The sequence below is a fragment of the Gymnogyps californianus genome, chromosome Z, assembly GCF_018139145.2.
Source record: "Gymnogyps californianus isolate 813 chromosome Z, ASM1813914v2, whole genome shotgun sequence".
NCBI lineage: Eukaryota > Metazoa > Chordata > Aves > Accipitriformes > Cathartidae > Gymnogyps > Gymnogyps californianus.
In genome coordinates, this window is record NC_059500.1 from 18,274,101 (window position 1) to 18,295,479 (window position 21,379).

Consider the following 21,379-nt stretch of genomic DNA (forward strand, 5'->3'; position numbering starts at 1 on the left):
GAGTAAAATGAGGGTTTCTGTGAAGGTGCTGCTTTTCCAGGCAGTCGCTGGTGTGCAGCTGAGAAAGGGGCGGGATCCTTTTCAAGTAGCTTAGTTGTGATTTGCTGAATTCATAGAATTTTCCCCTTAAAATCCCAGCCCTCTTTGTTGTTTTTTTTTCCCCTCTTTTTTTTTTTTTTTTTTTGGAGAAGTTGACTTGCGGCCGCTTCTCAGTGCGCACGTCAGCTGTAATCTGGTCCCCAGTGCCTTGCGCTAACACCATGAGTTCGGAGGCTGATGAACCCAAGGAAGGTACAGTTTTAAACTATTTTCACAGGAGAGGAAATGTGCATGCTCGTGTCGCCAGCGCTGCTTTTGTGAGCGTGGAGGAGAGTTTCTGCTCGCTTTAGCTTTCGGGTATTCAAAGGGGAGGGGAAAATGCCTTGGCAAAATCATCTGAAGTCCTGCCGATTTCGCTGGATATGAAATGACCGAAGTGTTGGCACCCAGGGATATCTGTCTGTCTTGGCAATGGTAATTTACTCACACATGGAGTACTGATAAGTGGAAGAAACGGTGTTTCAAAACACTGGTAGTAGAATATTGAAAGAGGAAGATTTTTTGAATTTGGAAGCACTGTATTTTTCAGCAAAAGAGGAAGTTGCATGGGCAGAAGTGAAAGGTCATTATTTTGGGAATAAGCTTGATGCCACTTACTTCCCTGTCCGAATGAGTGTGCATGCATGCGTGTGCGTGCATGTGTGTGTGTCTGTTAAAGCTTAGAGAAGTCTGCCAAAGCTACAGGGTTTCATTTACTGCTTCTAGAGTGGAACGTGTGGAGGAGCTGGAAGTGCTCCAACAAAAATACAATTATTCCCTAGTGTTGATTGGGAGGGGGTGCAAGCCAGAGTAGGACAGTAGGGAGCAAGCGGGGGAGGAGGAGGGCAATTTCCTGAAAGTGCCTATATACAAAAGAGCATTTATACAGAAGAGGGAACAGGGCAGTGTTGGGATTATACACTGGATTTCTTAGAGCAGAATTGATGTTTCATGGTTACAAATAGTCCTTAGGGAGACTCAAACTTACAGAGATCCAGTATGGCTCAGAGAAATAATTAAAAAACCCCAACAGATAAGCAAGCAGTAAGGCAACCTAAGCATTTTGTGTTTGGTGAAAACAAGAAATTTTCTGAATATTTCAGATGGTTTTCCCCTCACACTCTGTACAACTTCCCCCACTTGAAGAATAACATTACCAAGGACCTCTATCTTCTTGCTTGCGTAAGACTATTTTGTTGATTTGCAGAAAAGTCAGCTTGGACTGAATCAAACTTAATGCTAATAATGCTGATAGAACCTGATTAGTAATGAAGCATGATAGCCTGTGTTTTGATAAGAATTACAACGATGCTCTGTTTTGTTTTTCTTTTTTCTTCTCGTCGAATGAACGGATGAACTAAAAGGCAGCTTTCTTTTTTTCCCAAGAAGATTCTGTAGGACAGATTTATTGAAAAGCAGAACTGAAAAAAAAAATTTCTCTATAGAAACTGTTTGAAAAAGAGAATATCTGACTAAGAATATGGCAATGTGAGCATTCTCCCTCAGTTTTGCAGCAGGAGAGATCAGCACGCATGCCATAGCATGAAAGATCCTCTGGTTTCATACAGGAAGCTCCAGACAATTTTACCAAGCTGGCTATATTTGAAATGTAAATTTTCCTGTTTAAAGAAACCTCTTACCTTCTTAGATTCTTCAAATCCTCTGAAAATATTTTTGCCTTTCTGTGCATTTCTTTTGAAACAATTTGAGATGCTGGGATCTTCATGCTGAAAAAAGCATTTGGAGCAGGTGGCTGAGACAGGAAAGAAAGGGTAGCTTTTTGTCTAGTTATTTTTAGCTGGAAAAATATTTGGGTTTTGCTGTCCTGTGGTTTTAATAGGTTAGAATGGAAAATAAAAACAGTAGCCATTGTGGGAAGATGAGGTACAGATGTCACTGAGAAGGTTTTTCAGTCGGCCTGTAAATGTATTCCTGGTAACGTACTCCCATCTGTAAAGGAATAATTTAGAAGATGCATGAGAAAAGAGGGGTTAGTGTGTATGTGAATCAAGACTGTGATTAACAGGTCAGTATGTAAAACTGCAGCTTTTACACTATTTTGCCTAGTCTGATTGAACATGGCATGAAAGATCACTGATCAAACTACTGAAAAATACAGTCAAATACCTGTGGATTTGTAGTCATCCAGTGTATGTGGCATAAAATAGGCATTCAGAGTCGTTCAACTAACTGGCTCTGTTTCATCAAGAAACTGCTTTTTGCATAAAGAAAATTGATGCCTCACAAATTCAAGCTGAATTTGGGGCTCAGGCTTTTGACACTGAGGATATATAATCTTTTAAGTGGTTTACCAAAGGGAGAGCGGTTGATTTTTCCTTTAGGTGCAAGACTGAACGTCACTCTAAAAGAGAAATTCTGATTTACCCACAAATTATGAGGTCCAGCCAGGGAATGAGTACATAAAGGTCTGTGACTGATTATGGAAGGGGTAGATGGTACACTTGGACAATTATAAAATAGTTATTTTACCAGATTCTGTACATTTCAAGGCCAAAGCTAGCGATGAAAGCATAGTGGTTAATCTGCTAAAAAGTGAAAGGAGGAGAAAGCTACAGGAAAAATGTTATTTTAATGTTGTTTGTAAGCAAAGGCAGAATTTTTCTATTTTCCTTAAAGCAGAGATGCTCAGGTGGCCAGGGAAGCATCACTGGCCAGGAACTAAGGAAGGGATACATAAGGAGCTCTGAAATTCAGTTGCAGCTTCCAGGCGTGACTCTCGGACCATGTGTTGGAAGATCAGCCTGAAGGAAAAGGAAGGTTGAGGGCACAGCAATAGCATCGAGTATCGTGTATGTTCTGACAACGATCTGATGCTGAAGTGAGTGATACTTCACTTCCAGCTACTTTACACAAGTGGATCACAGTATTTGGAGAACATTGGGATGTCTATAAAAGTAGATTTAATGGGTTAATATGGATTATTTTTTAAAATCTGTGTAACAAGATCAAAGACCATAGGTTTTACTACTGTAAAAATGAACTATACCCATTGTTACAGTGAAACCCAAAATCAAGGTCAATTTTGAATGGCGAACTCCTGAAGATTTTCTTTTTTATAATGAATCAAATAAAGATAGAGTCTTTGAGCTCAAGTCAGATCTTAATTTTTTTAGCAGGAACTGGGAGTAAAAAGACATTGCTAGAAGACAATAATTACTTCACTGTATTTTGTACTAATTGCTAGATATAAGGTCTGCAGCAGTGTATCTGGGCTTTTCAGCTTCTGCCTTTGAACTCTGCATGGTCTGTATTAGAATGGTAACATGAAACAGTTTTTTTTCTCCCGTCATGCTCTTTAGTAACATTAGAACAATCATTGTATTCATCAGTATGCCACAATGCTGTGGTAAATATGTGTGTGTGTGCACGTGTGAGTATGTTGGTGTGTGTATGGCATCAATTTGTATTGCATTTACAGATTCCAACAACTGTCATGATATAAATAACCCTGGCACATTTTCTTGTAGTTACTTTTGCCCTGGATGAAACAAAAAGCATGGTAAAGTCAAGAAGACTATAGTGTTTAACTGCATGGCATAATTTCAATCTGGTGTTGCATGGTGGCATGTCATGTACCAAGGAAGGTACGAAATGGTTTCAGGCTGTTATTTGACTTAATTCCTTTCTGAGATCTGAAGGAAATGTTCTTAATGCTGTCATATTAAAAATATGTATCATGAATATACCTTTTTAAGTACATGCCAATACTGGTTAAAATTATTGTGGTGTTAATGGATTCCTTATATAGTATTTTGTCAATAGAAGGAAACAGTAATTTATGTAAAGCTTGAGAAAACTTCAGCTTCATTCTACAGGTTTTATGTCATATATTTAGAAAACAACAGGAGATAAATCTAATGTCTCAAAGGAAAAGTAAAATAATAACAGATATCAGAGTGAATGTAATACATAGCTTATGAAACGATGAATATTGTATTACAAACACGGAAGCAGTGAGAGCCTGCACTGCACCTTTATCATACTTAGTTTTAAGTACCACATTTCATGGGAGAGAGAGATCTCTGCATTCTTACAAGTGCTCAGAGCTTTTTTAGACACAATTAGCATTTTTTAATCCAAATGAGATTACTGAGGAATGAGCTCACCTGTTTTGTTCCTTTTAGAGCTCAGAACAGAGACACAGGGGTTATAAAATTGCAGAGCACTCACTGTTTTGAGAAGTCAGTACTCCCTCCTGTAAGTAGTCATGGATTTGCTTTGACATTTTGCAGTCACCTCTCATTGTGTGAAAATTTTCCACGGTAGAATCGTGTTCATCTAGATAACAAATGGTCTGCTCTTGTGCTCCTACAGGCCACTTATTCCATCCAAAACATCGACGGGGGTCTGTAATGTATGATTCTCCATCCCACGATCTCTGAAACTAGCATTTGTTGGAACCTTTTATGCTTTTCTGACAGTGAATGGGGAGATCCAAACTGTGCAAGTAGAGCATTATCCATACAGACAATTAGGATTTACCCCCACATATTAGACCCACCTTCTGCTCTCACCCTGAAGACTACAACATGTGGGCTTCCTTTGTTTCACCTGCTCTTCTCCTACCCTCCCTTGTCAAAACAACAATCTCCATAAAACATTAAGGCCAGTGAAACAGGGGCCTTTTGTTGAGAGTAGCCTGAAAAGTTCAGTTCAGGAGCAGGAAGAATAATCTGGCCCCAATGAATGTGTCAGAGATCTAGATTAGTCAATTTGAGGATATTTTTATTCCACAGATAACTTGCATACTGCTGATGAAGAGAATTAAAAGATTACTGAGGTCATACATATCATGTATGCCACTCTATAAATCAGAGCAATGCTTAACAATTTGGCATTTTGTGTAATCCCTTCTATAGATTATTAGAATTCAAGATTAATAGGACAAGCTAAAGGCAAAGTGTATCACTTTAGTACAGGAAAGAAGGAAAAAAGGAAGTAAGCTTATGAGAAATTAGAAAGAATGAATTATTACTAACCGGACACTATAATACTCTATCACATATGCATGGGGAAAGCATTGCCAGAGGTGCAAATAATGGGGGTGGAAGGAAAAGCAAGAAGCTAACACCTTAAGGAAGAAGGAGCAATGGGAAATTTGGAGGAAACGAGAGCACGGTACACAGGCAAGTCAGAACTGCTAGATTTTTTTAATGTAGTTTAGAGGATTGTACATTTAATGAAGCAAGACACAGGAAACGGATAAAGTGCTTTCAGGACAGGAATACAGCTGCCGTGGTTTGTAGTACAGCTGCTACAGCTCCATCTAGATGTGGGCACTTGAATCTCTTGGTAAGAGCACTGACTTAAGGCTGTTAAACCGTAAGACTCTGGAAGCAGCTCTGCATCTCTCCCCTTAAAAATTGAAAAACGGTTGGTTTTATTTTCCTGGCCAAATCAGGGTAACCTTTAAGATAATCTGTGAATGGATTAGGTGGCCACTCTCATTGCTTCTTCTACAGGCTCAGAATTGAATGGATTGAACTGGTGTTTTTTGTTGTATACCATGTTTGGAAGTCCATATGGAGTAGTTGTCTTTTGCAGAACACTTCGTACCCCACATATTTAGCAATCTCTTCCTTGTGCAGTTGGAGCAGATGAGGAAGCTAGGTGGTAGTTTGAGCAGAGGCCACAGGATAGGCACTAGCTGTAGCTGGTAGGTTACTTCAGAGAATCACTGAAACCCTTAACAGGTTCATCATTTAGCTGCGATTGTTGGGTTGAATGCTAGATTGCTTTGAGAAAATTCCATTAATATAATTATACTTATGCAATCAAATCTTTTAATCCATAGCGAACTGCAAGACTCACGTGTTTAATTTCAAATAAGATACAGTCCCTTGAGCTATCTGGTCAATAGAGAGAATCATAGATTAACTGAGGCTGCAGGAAACTTCTGGAGGTCATCAGGCACAACCTTCCGCTCAAGGCAGAGCCAGCTTTGAAGTTGGATCCACATTCAAAGTTAGATGAGGTTGCTTAGGCTTTTTCCAGTCAAGTTGATAGTGTCTTCAAGAGTGGTAGTCCCACAACTTCTCTAGCAACATATTCCAATATTTGACCACCCTTGCTATGAAGGTGGTCATTCCTAATGAGAATTCTCCTTGCTGCTACTTGTGTCTGTTGCCCCTTGCTCTTTTGCTGTGTATCCTCAAAAAGAGCCTGGCCCTGTCTTCTCTGTAACTATTGTACCCCCATTTTTAAAAAGGGGAAAAAAGGAAGACCTGGGGAACTACAGGCCAGTCAGTCTCACTTCTGTGCCTGACAAGATCACGGAGCAGATCCTCCTGGAAACTATGCTAAGGCATACGGAGAATAAGGAGGTGATTGGTGACAGCCAACATGGCTTCACTAAGGGCAAGTCGTGCCTGACAAATTTGGTGGCCTTTTACAACAGGGTTACAGCGTTGATGGATAAGGGAAGAGCAACTGTTGCTTCAGTTTGTCAGCTGCTTTTTTGGAGAGAGATTGGGGAGCCCAAAACTGGACACAGTACTCCACATATGGGAAGATAGTACTTTGTTTTCAAATTCTACCCGTCTTTTCCATCTTACAGAATTGATTGTTGTACTGGAGACTTAGTTTCCCCGTCTTCCTTCCATTTATCTGTTGATGACAGCATTTGCTATATTACAGTACTTTGTAGACCCTCGGGTTATTTTCTGCGAGGAATTTGCAAACTATGCACTGTCATAAATGAGACAGAGGTTAGAGATCAGGGAGCAAAATTCAGTGAATCTCTGGAGAATCAAAAGAAGTATCTGGGTAAGGGAAGGGCCCTGCACCTACATTCAGAAAGGCTGTATTCTTTATCAGTATTATTTCCAAGTATAGCAACAGGGTAAGTGAATGGCTTCTAAGAATAATGAGTATTTTGTAATACATGTTAAGGATAACATAAGGAAAATGTAACACTCAAATACTAATTGTAATTTGTAATTTTTATTCAAAAGCACACATCATTCCTTTCATCTGTAACGATTTATCATTTGGTCAAATCTTCTGTTAAATGTGACAGTTTCATAAGGGTTCTTAAATACTGCTTTTTGAGAAGCAAATTGCTTCCTCTCCCCCATCTCTGCTCAAGCATTTAGAGTCTCTATAAACACATTTGGGTAATAAATAAAGCAAATGAAAACTATATTGCAGGTATTATTTCAACCTTCTGGACTGATTTTTTTGTTACAATTAGATTACAAAATGTGGTAAGAGGAGAGCATTTCATAAAGAGGTGTGAAAGAGCTACTGATTTTTATGCTACTTTATGAAACAACTTCTGTTTTTCTTTTTCCGTACATCACACTCAATAGAAGAAGTAGTAGGCTAAAAATAGTTTCATCTATTTCATAGTGACTTTAAAGCCAAAATGACTTTTTTTCATGTTTAAGGATTAATTTTTCATGTTTGCTTATTGGGTAGATACTTCATAGATCCAGTAGTATCCAGTAGTAGTACTGTTAGTAGTAACAGTAACAGTAGTATATCACTTTGTAAGAAATTTGAGTGCTTAAACTGACTGTTTCTGCGTTAATAAACAGCACCAATCTGAACGTTAGTCTTACACATATTGACAGTAACATTTTTTTTGTACTGTGGGAAATCTGGAAGTTACAGATTTTCATGTTTTCTCTGTCTGCATCAGTACATTTGCCAAGTTACTTGAGTTTTTTAGTGGTAGGTGTACGTTTTTTCTTTTGTGGACGCGTCTCCATCATGACTACTGAACAGGATACACCGCGGGATTAGCGATGCAAATGCTACTGCCAGCAACTTGGTTCTTTTAACCGTAACATCAGCAAAAGCACAAGCCTTAAATCTGCTGTCAGTTGGACACAGCCGTGTTTTCAGCGAGGAGGAGAGAAACTGGGAAACCTGTCCTTTGAGAGTGTCAGTCTCATCCTTTTGGGATGTTTTCTCAGAAATTTTGTTTTTCTTCATAAGATTCCCTGCCTGGGTTGGGGTGTGGTTTGATTCAGTTTCATCAGTTGATTCCCTGTCACAGTTCTGTTTTGTGGTTCATTTCTAGTGCTTGACTGGCTAACAATGAGAAGTAGAGAGCCCGTGCCTTTGCATGGCATGGCGGATTCAGTCTGGGGAACTTGGGATCCAGAATCTTCAGCACAGATCTGTTTCAGCAGAAGCAATGTAGAGGATTGAATACACACTGTATAAACTAATTTATTTTTCCCTACCTTTTGCTGAATTCAGTATCGATATTTGTAACTACACAGATTAGTAATGAAAGATCAAAGAGTCTGTTTTGCATAGCAATAGGGGAAATCTACATTTCAGTTTGACATACAATATACAAATGTTGGGATGTCTGCAGAGAGTCCTGTTCCTGCTGGCAGTTTACAGTAATAAGAATAAATTGCAGTAAAGTGGGAGCTAGCATTTCATTTATTTGAGAACATTTGTCCTTGAAATGTTTGTAATTTGAAATCCAGGGACATATTCTGAGATGTATTTTACATATCTATGAAGGTCAGTACTTGCAGGTTTCTCTAAGGCATTGGTAGCTGACCTGTGATTTCAGTGGATCTCTAAGAATGTGATACCCTCAAGTCTTGATCGCAAAGTGTTTACATTTCACTTCGTACAGGAATTAATAAAGCACTGAATCAGTGCATGCACAGACAAGCTTCCACTTAATTAACTTCATCAAGGTGTGTAGGAAACTTTGACTTTGAAAAATGCAGAAGTTCCATTGTTTTAAAACATAAAGCTTTCATGAGATCTGTTTTTGCTTTTACTATGTCTGCTTTACCAAACTGTTCTACAAAGATAGTTTTATTTATAGAAAGGAGAAAATTGTGGTTTAATATAAGCTAAAGCAAGTAAATGACACTGGTAAACATTTCAGCTACTGATCCCAAGGCCTACCTTTTCCTACTTGCAAAAGATAAAATGAATGAATGTTTCTGTTCACTTAAAAACATTTATATTAAAAATATTCACTGAGAAATACTGACTTAGACTTTACGTCAGAAACTAACAAAGAACTTGAAACAATGAATCATGAATTTTAGCAGCTGTGAACAGAAATGGTGGATACTTCAGGAAGGGGTAAGAATAAAGTTCAACTCTGGTGTCTACATCTGTGATACGATGTCTTCACCAAGCTCACAACCTTGTGCTCAGTGCTGGAGATGAGAGATTTAGAAGTCTGTGATGCAAGACATCAGTGTCCTGGATGTATGTTTAAAGTAACCTTTCTTTGCAACAAGCAGCTGGTCTTATAATCAATTGAAAGAGACGTAAAATATGGTATATTTAGGTGTTGATCAGTTTGTTGTGGCTTGTTATGTAACGCCATGCAGTATGGGAGGAGAGGACAGCAGTATCACGGTGAGGCGAAGAGAAGCTGTTGACATTTTTATTTCAGTGCAAAAAAGTAATCTAACTAATTTGAAATTTAGATTGATGGGGTTTATTTTCACCACTTGAGGCCTTTCCTTCTCTGGGTTCAAATTTGCATTCTCTCCTTACTTTTGGGGTAATAATCCTGAAAATCTCAAGCTACAACCACCTTTCCTGGTGGTAGATATCCCCTCATAGCTGATCAGTGCTGTTCAACGGCTACTTAAAAATACCATTTGATGCCAGTGCAGAGTAAAGAAGCTGGACGTTTAAATTCTACAGTAGTCAACACCTGTAAAAACCAGTGCACTCAATCTCCGACGCCTTGTCCGGAGGAGTGAACTACAAAATAGATGCAGGTTTTACAGAATCACAGAACAGTTGAGGCTGAAAGGGACCTCTGGAGGCTGTCTAGTTTTAGTCAGTAAATATTTGAAACATTTAAAAATAAATAGGATTGCTAGTGCTTTGCTAGGTATCAAAGTTCTGTATCCAAATAATACTGCTTCCTAACATAAAAGAAAATGACAGTGTCACACGTATGATGTTTAACCAGAAGATTTAATTTTAGAGAAGAACAAGTTGCTAGCCATATTAAAGACCTAATTTTTCTCTTATGCTTTATATTCTGCTAGGATTTAATGACATTAATGAAAGCAAAACCAAACTTTTAAGATAAGTGGGGAGGTGGACCTGTGTTTTGACAGTCTTAGTTTATGCTTGAGAGTTTAGGTGTTGTTAAGTCAAAGATTTTAAAGGTGTTTGGTTTTTTTTCCAGTAAGTGTTATGTATAGAAATACTTCGCATACTTTTTCAGCTGTTTTGAGCATTGGTTTTGAATTGGAGATGCCAAGAATAAAGCAAACCAAGTGGAAACAAACAGGAATCAAAGCAAAGTCTCCAAAAGATAGACTGTGCATTTGGGTCTTGGGGAGCCCGTTCTGAACTGACAGCAAGGGAGTGAGGGAATGAAGGACAGAAAATACTCTCAACCATTGACTTCATAGCTGGAAGTTTGGATGAAAGTCCTGGTAGTTGTAGTCTGGATACAGAGGGAACAGGCTGTGGCTACTAAATATTGGGAGAAAAAATTAAAACTGAGAGGTTGGTTTATTTTGCTCCTTGTGGAAGAGGAAGGTAAAGGAAATGCACATTAGCAGTGGCAATGGAAAAGACCACTACGGCCACCAAATGTAGTCCTCCATAATCACAGGTACTATGAATGATTGGTGTGGAAGAGTAGACAAAGCATATATTCTGTGTACAGCCATACTATTTAATGCCAGAAAACTTACCCGTCATGCTATAAAACAGGAAAACAGGTAGTGAAAAATTAAAAACTGCAGAAGAGATGAAGGGTGTCACTAATGTCCCAGACCTAAAGAACAGCCAGTATCTGATAAGAAAAATTCTTAAATGGCATATTTTCTTGTGTTTTATAATCTGCATTTCAGTGTTGATATTGAAAAAAGAATATACTAACCAGACACCTGAGAACTGAGTGCCCTGGGAATCACTACTGTTTTTTTCTGTATCTGGCCTGTAGCCGTGGCAATCTTCAGTGCCTCAGAAGTTTCTTCAGAAAGGAGAAGGAAGAAATCAAATTATGTGTGTGGGGGGCAGGTGTCATTTAGTTTCTCAGGGCAACCAGTGGAAGATACAAGAGTAACATATATAAACAAATTACAAGCCAGCAATCCAGCCTTCTTTCAACATTACCCTGAAAGAGAGATACTGAGGGACTCCCATCCTGTCTGCAAGAAACAGACAGGGTGGTGTACGGATCGACATTGAGAACAACAGAGAACCAGAACTAGAAATACAGGAAAAACATAATTAACTACTTTCAAAGCCATTGTAGGATCACTCACAAACCTTTCTGTCATTTGAACTCTCTGAAGGCTCTGCTGTGGCTTTCTTTACGTGCTATTCAAAATATATGCCCTTTGTATTTTGACAGCCAGGCTGCTACCTTTTCCTTGTAATCTCTCATGCCAGATTGCCATCTTGTCTCGACCTTCCAGTTCATTCACTGTATTTTTGCCACATGTATCTTAAACTTCCTCTTAACTTCCCCCCTGCCGCCCCCATGTCAAATTTAAGTCTCTCCAATGGAGTCAAAGTTCCCCAGGGCTGCCGGTCTCAGTGCTTCCCCTTCTGCATTCAAGCCAGAAGCTCTTCTGTTACACTCTAGGTCCTGTGCCTACAGCTAAGTTTTTTTTGTGAGAAGACATTCCTTTTGCCAGGACAGTTGTAAGAGCAATTAGATACCTCTTTTTAAACTTTACCTTTTGGTAAAACATTCAATTGTAATGGCCAGATTATTTTATTGGAAGTGCCACTTGGGTTTGGGAGCTTGGCACTTTTGCCTTGCTGCAGTTTGGTATGTGTTTCTAAGGCTGGACAAAAAAATACAGTACCTGCGTTGCATTTGCTTGATTGGAAGGAATGACCTAAGATACACTTCATGTCATATGAAAAGATTTGTGCAGTATTACTGTTGAGTGTGCATGGACACCTGGTAGATACAGAGGAACCTGATATAGCCCTTCAATGGCCAACAGCTGAAATACACAGACTGCATATGTAATACCACAGCACCTGTTGTTACATTCCGGCAAGGATAACAAATGGTGGCAAAGGAGTGAAATACCAAATTAAGTCCATGACCCTAGTCTATGTGACTGTCATTTTCTCTGTTTAATATCCAACATATTTTAAAATATGTCTCTCTAAGAGCAGTCATCAGAAGTTAATCTGATTTTTTTTTTTTCCTTATTAAAGCTGCACTGTTAATTAAAATCCATGCAGAGCTTCTAGGAAAAAGGGCTTTTAAGAAGGCTTTTCAGATTTCTAAATCAGCTGCAGTATGTGTGTCATGTGATGCACAGGGTGGCTGTGGGAAGCACAGGCATGTAAAACCAGAATAACTTGTTGGCACAGACTGCTCTCATGGGACTGCAAAACTCTGCACATACATTCTTGTTGGAAATAGCATCTTTCCTTGCCACACTACCCAGCCTTAACCTCCAGGTACTTTTTTTGGCAATTCTTCTCACCTCTTGATCAAAAAGTATTTTGTTTTCTGTTTTTTCATTATTTGTTTTTGGTTTTGCAGCTAGAATGTGGGTCATCTTTTGCTGTTCGTCAAATTCTGGACATTTGAATACACTAAGGCTAGAATTAAACAGCAAAATCAGGAAGCATATAACAATACCATATGCATTTTGCAAACCTATTGGCAATTACTTCTTCAGCATTTTATTGAATAAAAAAAAGGTGTTCCCAATGGTGTTTACTAGCTTTTATCTTTCCTGTGTTCCCGCTGCTGAATGTATGCTCACTTTCAGTATGAGTATGCTGATTAGACATACTGTGTATTTCAAAAAATGCTTGATTAGCCAGATTTTTTTCCAAAATTACTTGATCAAGTTGCTTCAGAGTGACTTGCAGCCTCAGAGCTGACTTCCAAATCCAGTAAGCCTGCTCATGCAATATTTGCCATGCATTAGACTTGGCTTCAGATTGGGTATTTTTTCTTTTGAAGGTCTTCCAGTGTGAATGTTAAAATTAGTACACATTGCTTGACTAATTAACATTCTCGTAGTATGCTCAGTTGGTAAAGATTATGGTGAGAATTTAGTACAATTTACTGTACCTATTAAGAGAACTGTAGGCAAAGGTTACTTACCTTTATGAACGAATGCTTTGTATGCATTGAAAATTTTAAACTGTTTTCTAGTTAAAATTTATATTCATATATAAATCTCCCTTTTTAAAAGCAAGGTGCCAAATAAAATATTTGCTCTTCATATAAGGAACTTGTGTACCTGAATCAAAAAAGTGGAGACATATGTGGAAGAAATGAGTACTGTATAGGGCCCTAGGTTTGGGGGTTTTTTCTTCTTCTGCACTTAGCCGTTTGCCCTCTGGGTTTTCCACTGCCTGACGGTGCTTGCCCAAGCTATCTGCCCTGTTGCAGTCCTTTTCTGAATAAACTCTGTGGCTGCCCTGGTCTCTTCTCAGCCCTGCCATCAGCCAGCTTAAAGTTGCAGTCCCAGTGTCTGAGGTTGAAGAGTGAAAGCTGTAAGAGTGCTCTCTGGTCTTGCATGTCTGGTACAAGCTTCAGTTTTTCATCAGCTTTTGAAAAGGCAACAAGCGAACAAACGCTTGCGAACGCAGAGACCAGCCAATATGCTGAAGTGGCCGTCTGGGGACTGCTGCGTTTTTGGAATCATTTCTATATTGCAAGAACTTTATCTGTGCTTTTAAAAAGTTTAAATCCAACACACCTTTCACCCAGGAAACTTTGAAGCACTTAGATAAGAATCAAAACACTGACTCTTCTGTTTAAAAAAAAAAAAAAAGCAACACCAAAAATCATTCTTTGAAACCGTGACTCACTCACTCAGATGGTTATTAAGAAGAAGCTATAAATCATGGTGGCAGCTAGAAAAATCAGCTTACCTTACTCATATCTGAAGAATTCACAGTCTGTGTCCTACCACTCATTTTTTAATCTTATCGTCACGTAATAAGTACATTGTGAAAATTGTTACAGCCCTGCTAACAGGTTTATGACTCTATTTCTGCCTGTTCTGTACTTCAGGACTTGTTCATTCACTGATGCTAACTCTTGAAGTTTATCACCATTGGAGCTTTACCTTACTGAAGTCATGTGTTTATACATGAAGTCATATATTTATTCGCCTCAGTGTATTTATTTTTTTAACGTTTCTGGCCTTTATCATTCCTGAAAACAAGGCTAGTCCTGTAAAGACCCAGAAAGCAGAAGGCACAAGAAAAAGTAAAAATTCAGTAATTTTTTTATCCCTTCATACCTAGGCGATCTGATGATTTTGGAAGTGCATGACTCATGGTCACATACACTGGGAGAGCATAGCGCTGTCAATCCCGCTTGATTTCAAGTTGCCTCCCTCCAGGGAAATGATGCTGTCTCACTCCAGGAGTCTGACTGAACATGCAATTTGTACGACGTGCGCGGGCTTTTAGCTGTGGCGCTCACCCACAGTCTGTAGAGAGGCAAACACACTCGTCCACACAGGATGCCTGGCAGGAAATCAGTTGCCACATTTCTCAAAGCTATATGATACAGTCTTTTAAATGCTGCCTGAAGTACTCAGTCAGTGCTGTCTCTTTCCTCCTAATCCTATGTAAGTGTTCTTTGTGCCTTGCCCAAAAAACCCTGTCATGTTTGGACCTTGCGCTCACCAGGTACTAGTGCAGTACGTGGTATGCCAGTCACTAAAATGAGAACTGGGTCTCACGCGGCAGCGTTGTTATTAATGGCTTCAGAGTCACATTTTCTTTTCCACCAGGACTGTTGTATCAACATACCGAGTACATATGCTAGAAATGCAGCTCATGTCAGAAAGCTCAACTCTTGACTTGCCCATGGAATTAAACATGGTTCACTGGAAGTTTTTACTGGATGCTTTTTTTCTGGTCCTTCTTTATTACAACAAGCTTAAAAATACTCAGTGACTCAAGCATTCATTTTCAATGTACATGCAATTGAATACACTCAACTGTAAGTGATATTGAATCTACCATTGACTGTTATCTTGTGGAAAAAACATTCTGCCTTCATTTAAGGCAGTAAAATAATCTGATTCAACTTTTTTTTTTCAAATACTTTTTTTTTTTTTGTTTAAATAGAGTTGAGAAATAGAGTATTTGGTAATAGGCATTTGCCACAGCACGGAGGGAGGTGTACTAGCTTCCATGTCAGGGAAAAGTCAGCATCGCAGCCGTAAGTAATGGCCTTCTTTTACTTTTATACCAGTCTCCTGAGTGCTTATTAACCCACAATTCTAAATTTTCACTGAAAGTTTATACTTCCATCACAGTTTTAAGGAAAACGTGTAAGGTAAAGTACTTTGGGGAAAACACATCCAGAATGCTACATGTCCAATATTCATTAACACACAAAATACTGATGTTAAACACACATACTGTTGGTTGCAAAAATTAAGAAGTTGCATAATTAATAAGCTCCCAACTTTCACAGGAGGCAGTCTCTAGCAACTTGTTTGCTCCTCTAAATCATAAATGGGAAGACTTTGCAGATGTCCCTGTTAGCCCTAAGATCCTGTGAATTTCGAAGTAATGGAGGCAGGATTTCTTCTGAGAGCCTTTCCCCTTGGACTGCTGTCTGCGGAGGGGCGGCTCTACTGAACATAATAATGTTTAGTTGTATAGGTTGTTCAGAAAATGACATCCCATTGATTTCAAAGGGGTAATTTTTGATGATACACTTTTAAAAGTGAAGTATAAAACTGCACAGGAAACAAATAGGAGCTATAAAGAGCAGTCATGAGGAAAAACTATCTGCGAGATGCTTAAAATTAGTGGGATTACATGCCCAAATTCTGGGTCTACCCAGAATTCTCAGGCCACCAGAGAAATGGCAGTTCTTCAGTTTAAAGTGCAAGGATGGGACCTGTCAATACAATTGGTGGGGTCAGAGATTTAAACATCCTGGCCAGCTCCTGTAATCACTCTTAAAAGGTGACTACATACAATCAACCCTAAGAAAATGAGGCTGCTTTAAGTAGTTGTCTAAATGTGGATTTACAGGCTTGTTTTTAGGTGCTTGTGTCTGAAATTGTAATCAGAGGTTTGAAAGGGGATGCTCGGCTGTCCTCATGTTGGGAATGGGGGGCTGGTGACGCAGGCGGCCAGCGGCCGCCCCTCACTAGCACCCTGTGACCCGTGAATCAGGCATCTCTGATACACCCACGTATCTGCATTTGCAGATAGTGGGTTAATGTTTTAACCTCTTCTTGATATGTCCCCTGCCCTTTCGAGTCACAGGACCTTTCTTCTCCCTCCCTTTCTGCTAATTGTTCCAGTTGTCAGTTAGCAGTAACGGCTATTGGTGTTGCACTGCTTGCTCAGCAGTGCAATTTCCTTTCAGCTCTCTTTTCAAGGAAGTGAAACCACGGCGATATATTTTTGCATTCTGAAGTGCCAAGGCAAAATGAAGCACTGCAGGCAGGAGAGAAAGGCAGCTGAGAAGAGCTGCTGTTACAGTGAGGGGGAAAACCCCTGTTGACTCTCTGATAGCTTCTGACAGTGTTTCAAAGCGCATCATAAAGTGTGTGCTGGATTTAGCAGAATAAATAAGCCTCAGGCCAGTCTTCACCTCGGGTATTTTGCCTCTCTTTCTGCTGTCAGCATTAACAATTGCAATTCCATTTGATGAACAAGTAAGTAATAATTTTACTGTTTTTTAAGGAAGCATGTATGTTCCATCTGAAGGAGCTCTATAATCTTACTGCTTAAACTCAGTTTTGTTTAAGCAATTGTCCTGAATCTGAAATACATTTCAGGTCTTTCTGCCATTGGTAATGAGGAAAAATTCTGATTATAAAATACAAACAGTTTGCAAGTTCCTTTTTGGATTGACTGAAATACTGAAGTATGAAATCCACGTATTTAGAAATTAAAGTAGAACCCATGTAATAACACAGGGAAAATGAAGCTGACTTCTGGTGTATTGCAAAGTAGATAGAAAACAGGCCGTGCTGGGTAGTCCCAAAACTTGGACAGTTTTTAGAGAAATGCCATTAAGAGTTTAACCCCTCTTGTAAGTGAGCAATTCCTGTTTTGCCTAGCAATGGTAATTACATGTCAAGCTCCACTTTGTCAAATGTTAAATTACATAATGTAAGGGGTTTTTTGTTGAAAAACTGTAAAATTTCTAGAAAAATGCCATGTTTTCAGTTTCCTGAAATTGATACTTTGCAGGTTGTTATGTGTAAGTTGTTAGAACCATACCTGAGTGTTTGTGTGACTTGCTGGGGACAGTGGAGCATTCTGTGTGATATAGTTAGCATTTTATAAGAATACCTACAGCATCGTGGGAAAGAACATTTTAAAACACGTATATATTGTATTGTGGGAGGTTTTCTCTGCAAATTTACGGAAGATACTTTGAAACAGCAACTGCTATTAGTACGAACATCTATATATCTTTGTGGCGTGTCAGGAAGAAGACATCATGACCAACTGGTAAATTGGAAGGCTTTAAGAAATAAAAGTTATGAAAGAACAATTGATACTCCTGTTTTGGAGGAAGAAAGCTACCATGCATCTGTAGATCTCTGTAAAGCATTGGCTGTTGAGTTCTAGTATTTGGCCATCCTTTGAAATACTCCGATTAGTTTTATTTGAATAGTAACAGTTGCAGTTTTATATTTAAAAACACAAAAAGTGAATCAAATATTTTCAGTTCAGATTGACTGCTTAGCATCTTTAACGTCTTCCTGTATCTTTGTGGTTGAGAAACATGTCTGTCTTGTGATCTTGAGTGCTTTGCCCAAGACAGTTAACAATGGGTTCTTTAGTTTTTAAGTGTCCTCATGTAGTAAAGATTTTAAAAAATGCGCTCAAACACTTCATGCTTCAAAACAAAATACAGGTATGCACTGAAATTCTGAAGAAACAAACCTGCTTGAAAGTTTCCGAGATGACAAAAAAGGAGCTTGTTACTAAGTTTCTCAAAGGTACTGTTGAAGAAAAAATACAGATTTGTGTCTCACATGTCCTGAAGGACAAGTTCCTTCTGTTTGCTGGAACCCCAGAGGCACCCTGCGTCTGAACACATCCAGCTGCCCAAATACAAACAATTAAGAGGAAACCTTTTCCAAATTCAGAGGCGTACTGTTTGGCATCTGCAGAGTTTATGTTTTCATTAAAAGAAAAAAAAAAAGTTTCCAGGCCCTGTGTTTGCAAAGCAAACCTTCCATATGTGAAGTAAATGTAAACAGATGAAGCTTTCCTTTAGCCTGTCTGAGACTCCAGGAAAGCTGCAGCGTAAAGGCAGCTGTCTCCCAGACCGTTCAGCCTGGAAATACGTATTCATGTGTGCCTTAGTGGAGAAGGTGCTGCACAGGGAATGTGCTGTAAATAGTTGTCACTGGCAACAGAACATGAGCGGTAACATTTCACAAAACAAGTTTCTGGAAGAACATTTGGGGTCTTCTAAGTATTTGAAGAAATTACAAACCAGTCATTGGGTATATTGGTGCAAGCAAGCATAGTTTTGGAGGTGGAAATCTGTTCTAGGATCTACTTTATTTGTCACAGAGGGATTTCTTTATAAGGTTATGCTAGCAAGTGTTATGGCAATCCCTAGACTGTTCATTTTTGGCTATTTCTGCATTAAGTATAGGACATAGAAATGTTAATCTATACTTGCTTTCCTTCTGAAAACTTGCTTCTTCAGATTGCATCCAGAGAATCTCAGTATTGTCTGCTGACAAAAGATTTTTGTGTTTGTATTATATTTTTTTATATATATCTATATATATGTATAAAATATATATATATAAAAAATATAATAGATGTGTGGGATCTGAATTCACTGATCATGTAAAATGCTAAGCAGGAAAAAGTTCTACAATAGTCGATCCACTGAATTACTGTCTCTGAGTAGCAGTGGTAATTGTCATGACATTGGGATAGTCACGGTTTCAGATTTCATTATGAATATGAGAATCAGATCAGACTTACGACTCATCTGATCAAATACGGCAGGTTTATTGCCTCAATTTGAAATCCCATCAATCCCTATATAGAGAGATATTTTAAACCACTTTTGAGCAAGTTCTATCTCGTTTTGTGTTTTCTCAAAAGTAAAACAGTCTAAAAGAATGTAAACCTACAGACAACAGAGTTTTAGGGATTGAAAAGATAGGGTTTTCTGCAACTACGTACATAAGTTTGCATTATTTTTGTGGCAGTTAGTAGGACTAATATGAATGGATAGACATGGAAATATTCCTCAACTTACTGTCCATACGATGTCTGTTGTGAAGTATTGACTGCATACTTTTTTTTTCCCTCCAGTGGCCACAGATGTCTTCAACTCCAAAAGTCTGGCCATTCAGGCCCAGAAGAAGATCCTTGGAAAAATGGTGTCCAAATCAATAGCAACTACTTTGATCGATGATACAAGCAGTGATGTTTTAGATGAGCTCTACAGAGTGACAAAGGAATATACACAAAATAAAAAGGAAGCAGAGAAAATCATCAAAAACCTCATTAAAATAGTCCTCAAATTGGCAATTCTCTACAGGAACAACCAATTTAATCAGGATGAAATAGCGTTGATGGAGAAATTCAAGAAGAAAGTTCATCAGCTCGCTAAGACCGTGGTCAGTTTCCATCAGGTGGATTATACCTTTGACAGGAATTTCTTGTCCAAACTGTTAAACGATTGTAGAGAGTTACTTCATGAAATCATTCAGCGTCACCTAACTGCAAAGTCACATGGACGTGTCAACAATGTGTTTGATCACTTCTCTGATTGTGAATTTTTGGCTGCCTTGTACAATCCCTTTGGACCTTATAAACTCCATTTGCAGAAACTTTGTGATGGTGTCAACAAAATGCTAGATGAGGGGAACATATAAGTACTTGTATTAAAGTTTGCTGCCTATGCATTATTTGTAGATGAAACACTGTTGATTTATGAAGGAATAAGGGAGCATGCAAAAAGGTTTTTTTACATTATGATAAATATTTCCAAAATATCTTTATTGAATTGATTCCTTATTATGAGCTATCTGTTGCTATTCACAGTCTATCTGGAAGAAAGACTGCACGACTTTTTTTCCTGTGCTTTGCCTATGGAAACAGCTGGATAAAGACAATAAAACAGAACAGTCCAAGTAGAGTAAGAGCCTTGCAAGTTAGATATACAAAACAAAACAATATGGTGTCAGACAATCCACATCTTTCATAGATTTACAGAATTATTTCTAAACTATCAGAGTCCAGTAATGCTGGTAACAGACTATTGTGGTGATGGTACACTCTATAGTTTCTTTGACTTATTTGCAAAATATATATATTTGACTCTTTTATAGTCTTTTATGCTCTCTGCACAGATCACAGCTTCCTAGCGTTGCCCTTATGAAGCATTCAGTTTTAAATAGTATCAGTAATGCTGTCATATAGAGTCTTAACAGGCTTGTTCATCTCCAGCTCAGTGGTGAAAACTTCCTGTCTGCAAGGCTACAGAGTATAGATCCTTATAGACCCGCACAGATGCTTGCTTCCTTTGATTATATGGGGATTTTTTGAGGAATAAGCTACAGTAAAATAGCCTAACTGGGGAAGAGTATTCCCTAGAAACCACCTGCGGTACACAGTTTTAACTCTGCCTGTGATAAGGTAGAACACAGTGACTTATCTGTGCAATTTCTTAAGATACTTAGAATCCTGCTAATAGGTCACAATTCTTTTTGAAAAGGTGTGAGTCAGTATATTTTATACACTAGGCTGGTGTGTATGATGATGTGAATTCAGAAAGCTTGATCATCTGAAAATAAATTCCAAGCCAATTTGCTTTGTGTACAATGAAACTAGAAACAGTTTTATCGTTGTGTTATATACTATTTATCTAATGGAAAAATGGAATCTTGAATAATTTTTTTTTTCTTCTTCTTTTCTTCCCTCCTACCTTTCATCCTTCTTTTTCTCCCTCATCTTTTCCCTGCCTTGCCCTTGGGGGATAAAAAAATGTGACTTTCTAGACACTGTAATGTACTTAAAAGCATGAAGTTAATACATTTCAAACACCCAAAGACTTTTTGTTAGGAAGCATATAAAGAATTTGCTGTTTATTTAATTGCCAGTGTTTTTGCTGTTTGCTGTGTCCTTTTGTTTTAATGAGTAAACCAAAGAATATTTGCACTCTGAACTTTTCATGCCTTTTTTTTTCCCCTTGTTGCATTTCAAAATATAAAGAGCAAACTTGGCCTGTGCCGGCAAAGAAAGCATCGCGGCCCCTGACATATGGTTTCAGCATTACTTGTGATTTTTAAAGAGAGAAAATTCACTTTTATTCATGTTTTTTTGGTCACTAGGCTCTGAATATTCCCAGAAA

At 38.5% G+C, this 21,379-nt stretch overlaps 1 protein-coding gene across 1 annotated transcript; it reads left to right on the forward strand.

Annotated features, from left to right (window-relative positions):
- The first annotated feature begins 241 nt into the window (after nt 1–241).
- On the forward strand, nt 242–21,208 carry TNFAIP8 (TNF alpha induced protein 8). Its single transcript, XM_050913125.1, has 2 exons — nt 242–291; nt 19,336–21,208. Exons 1-2 carry the CDS (start codon nt 261–263, stop codon nt 19,899–19,901), a joined length of 597 nt encoding a protein of 198 aa, XP_050769082.1. The 5' UTR covers nt 242–260; the 3' UTR covers nt 19,902–21,208.
- Nucleotides 21,209–21,379: the final 171 nt, after the last annotated feature.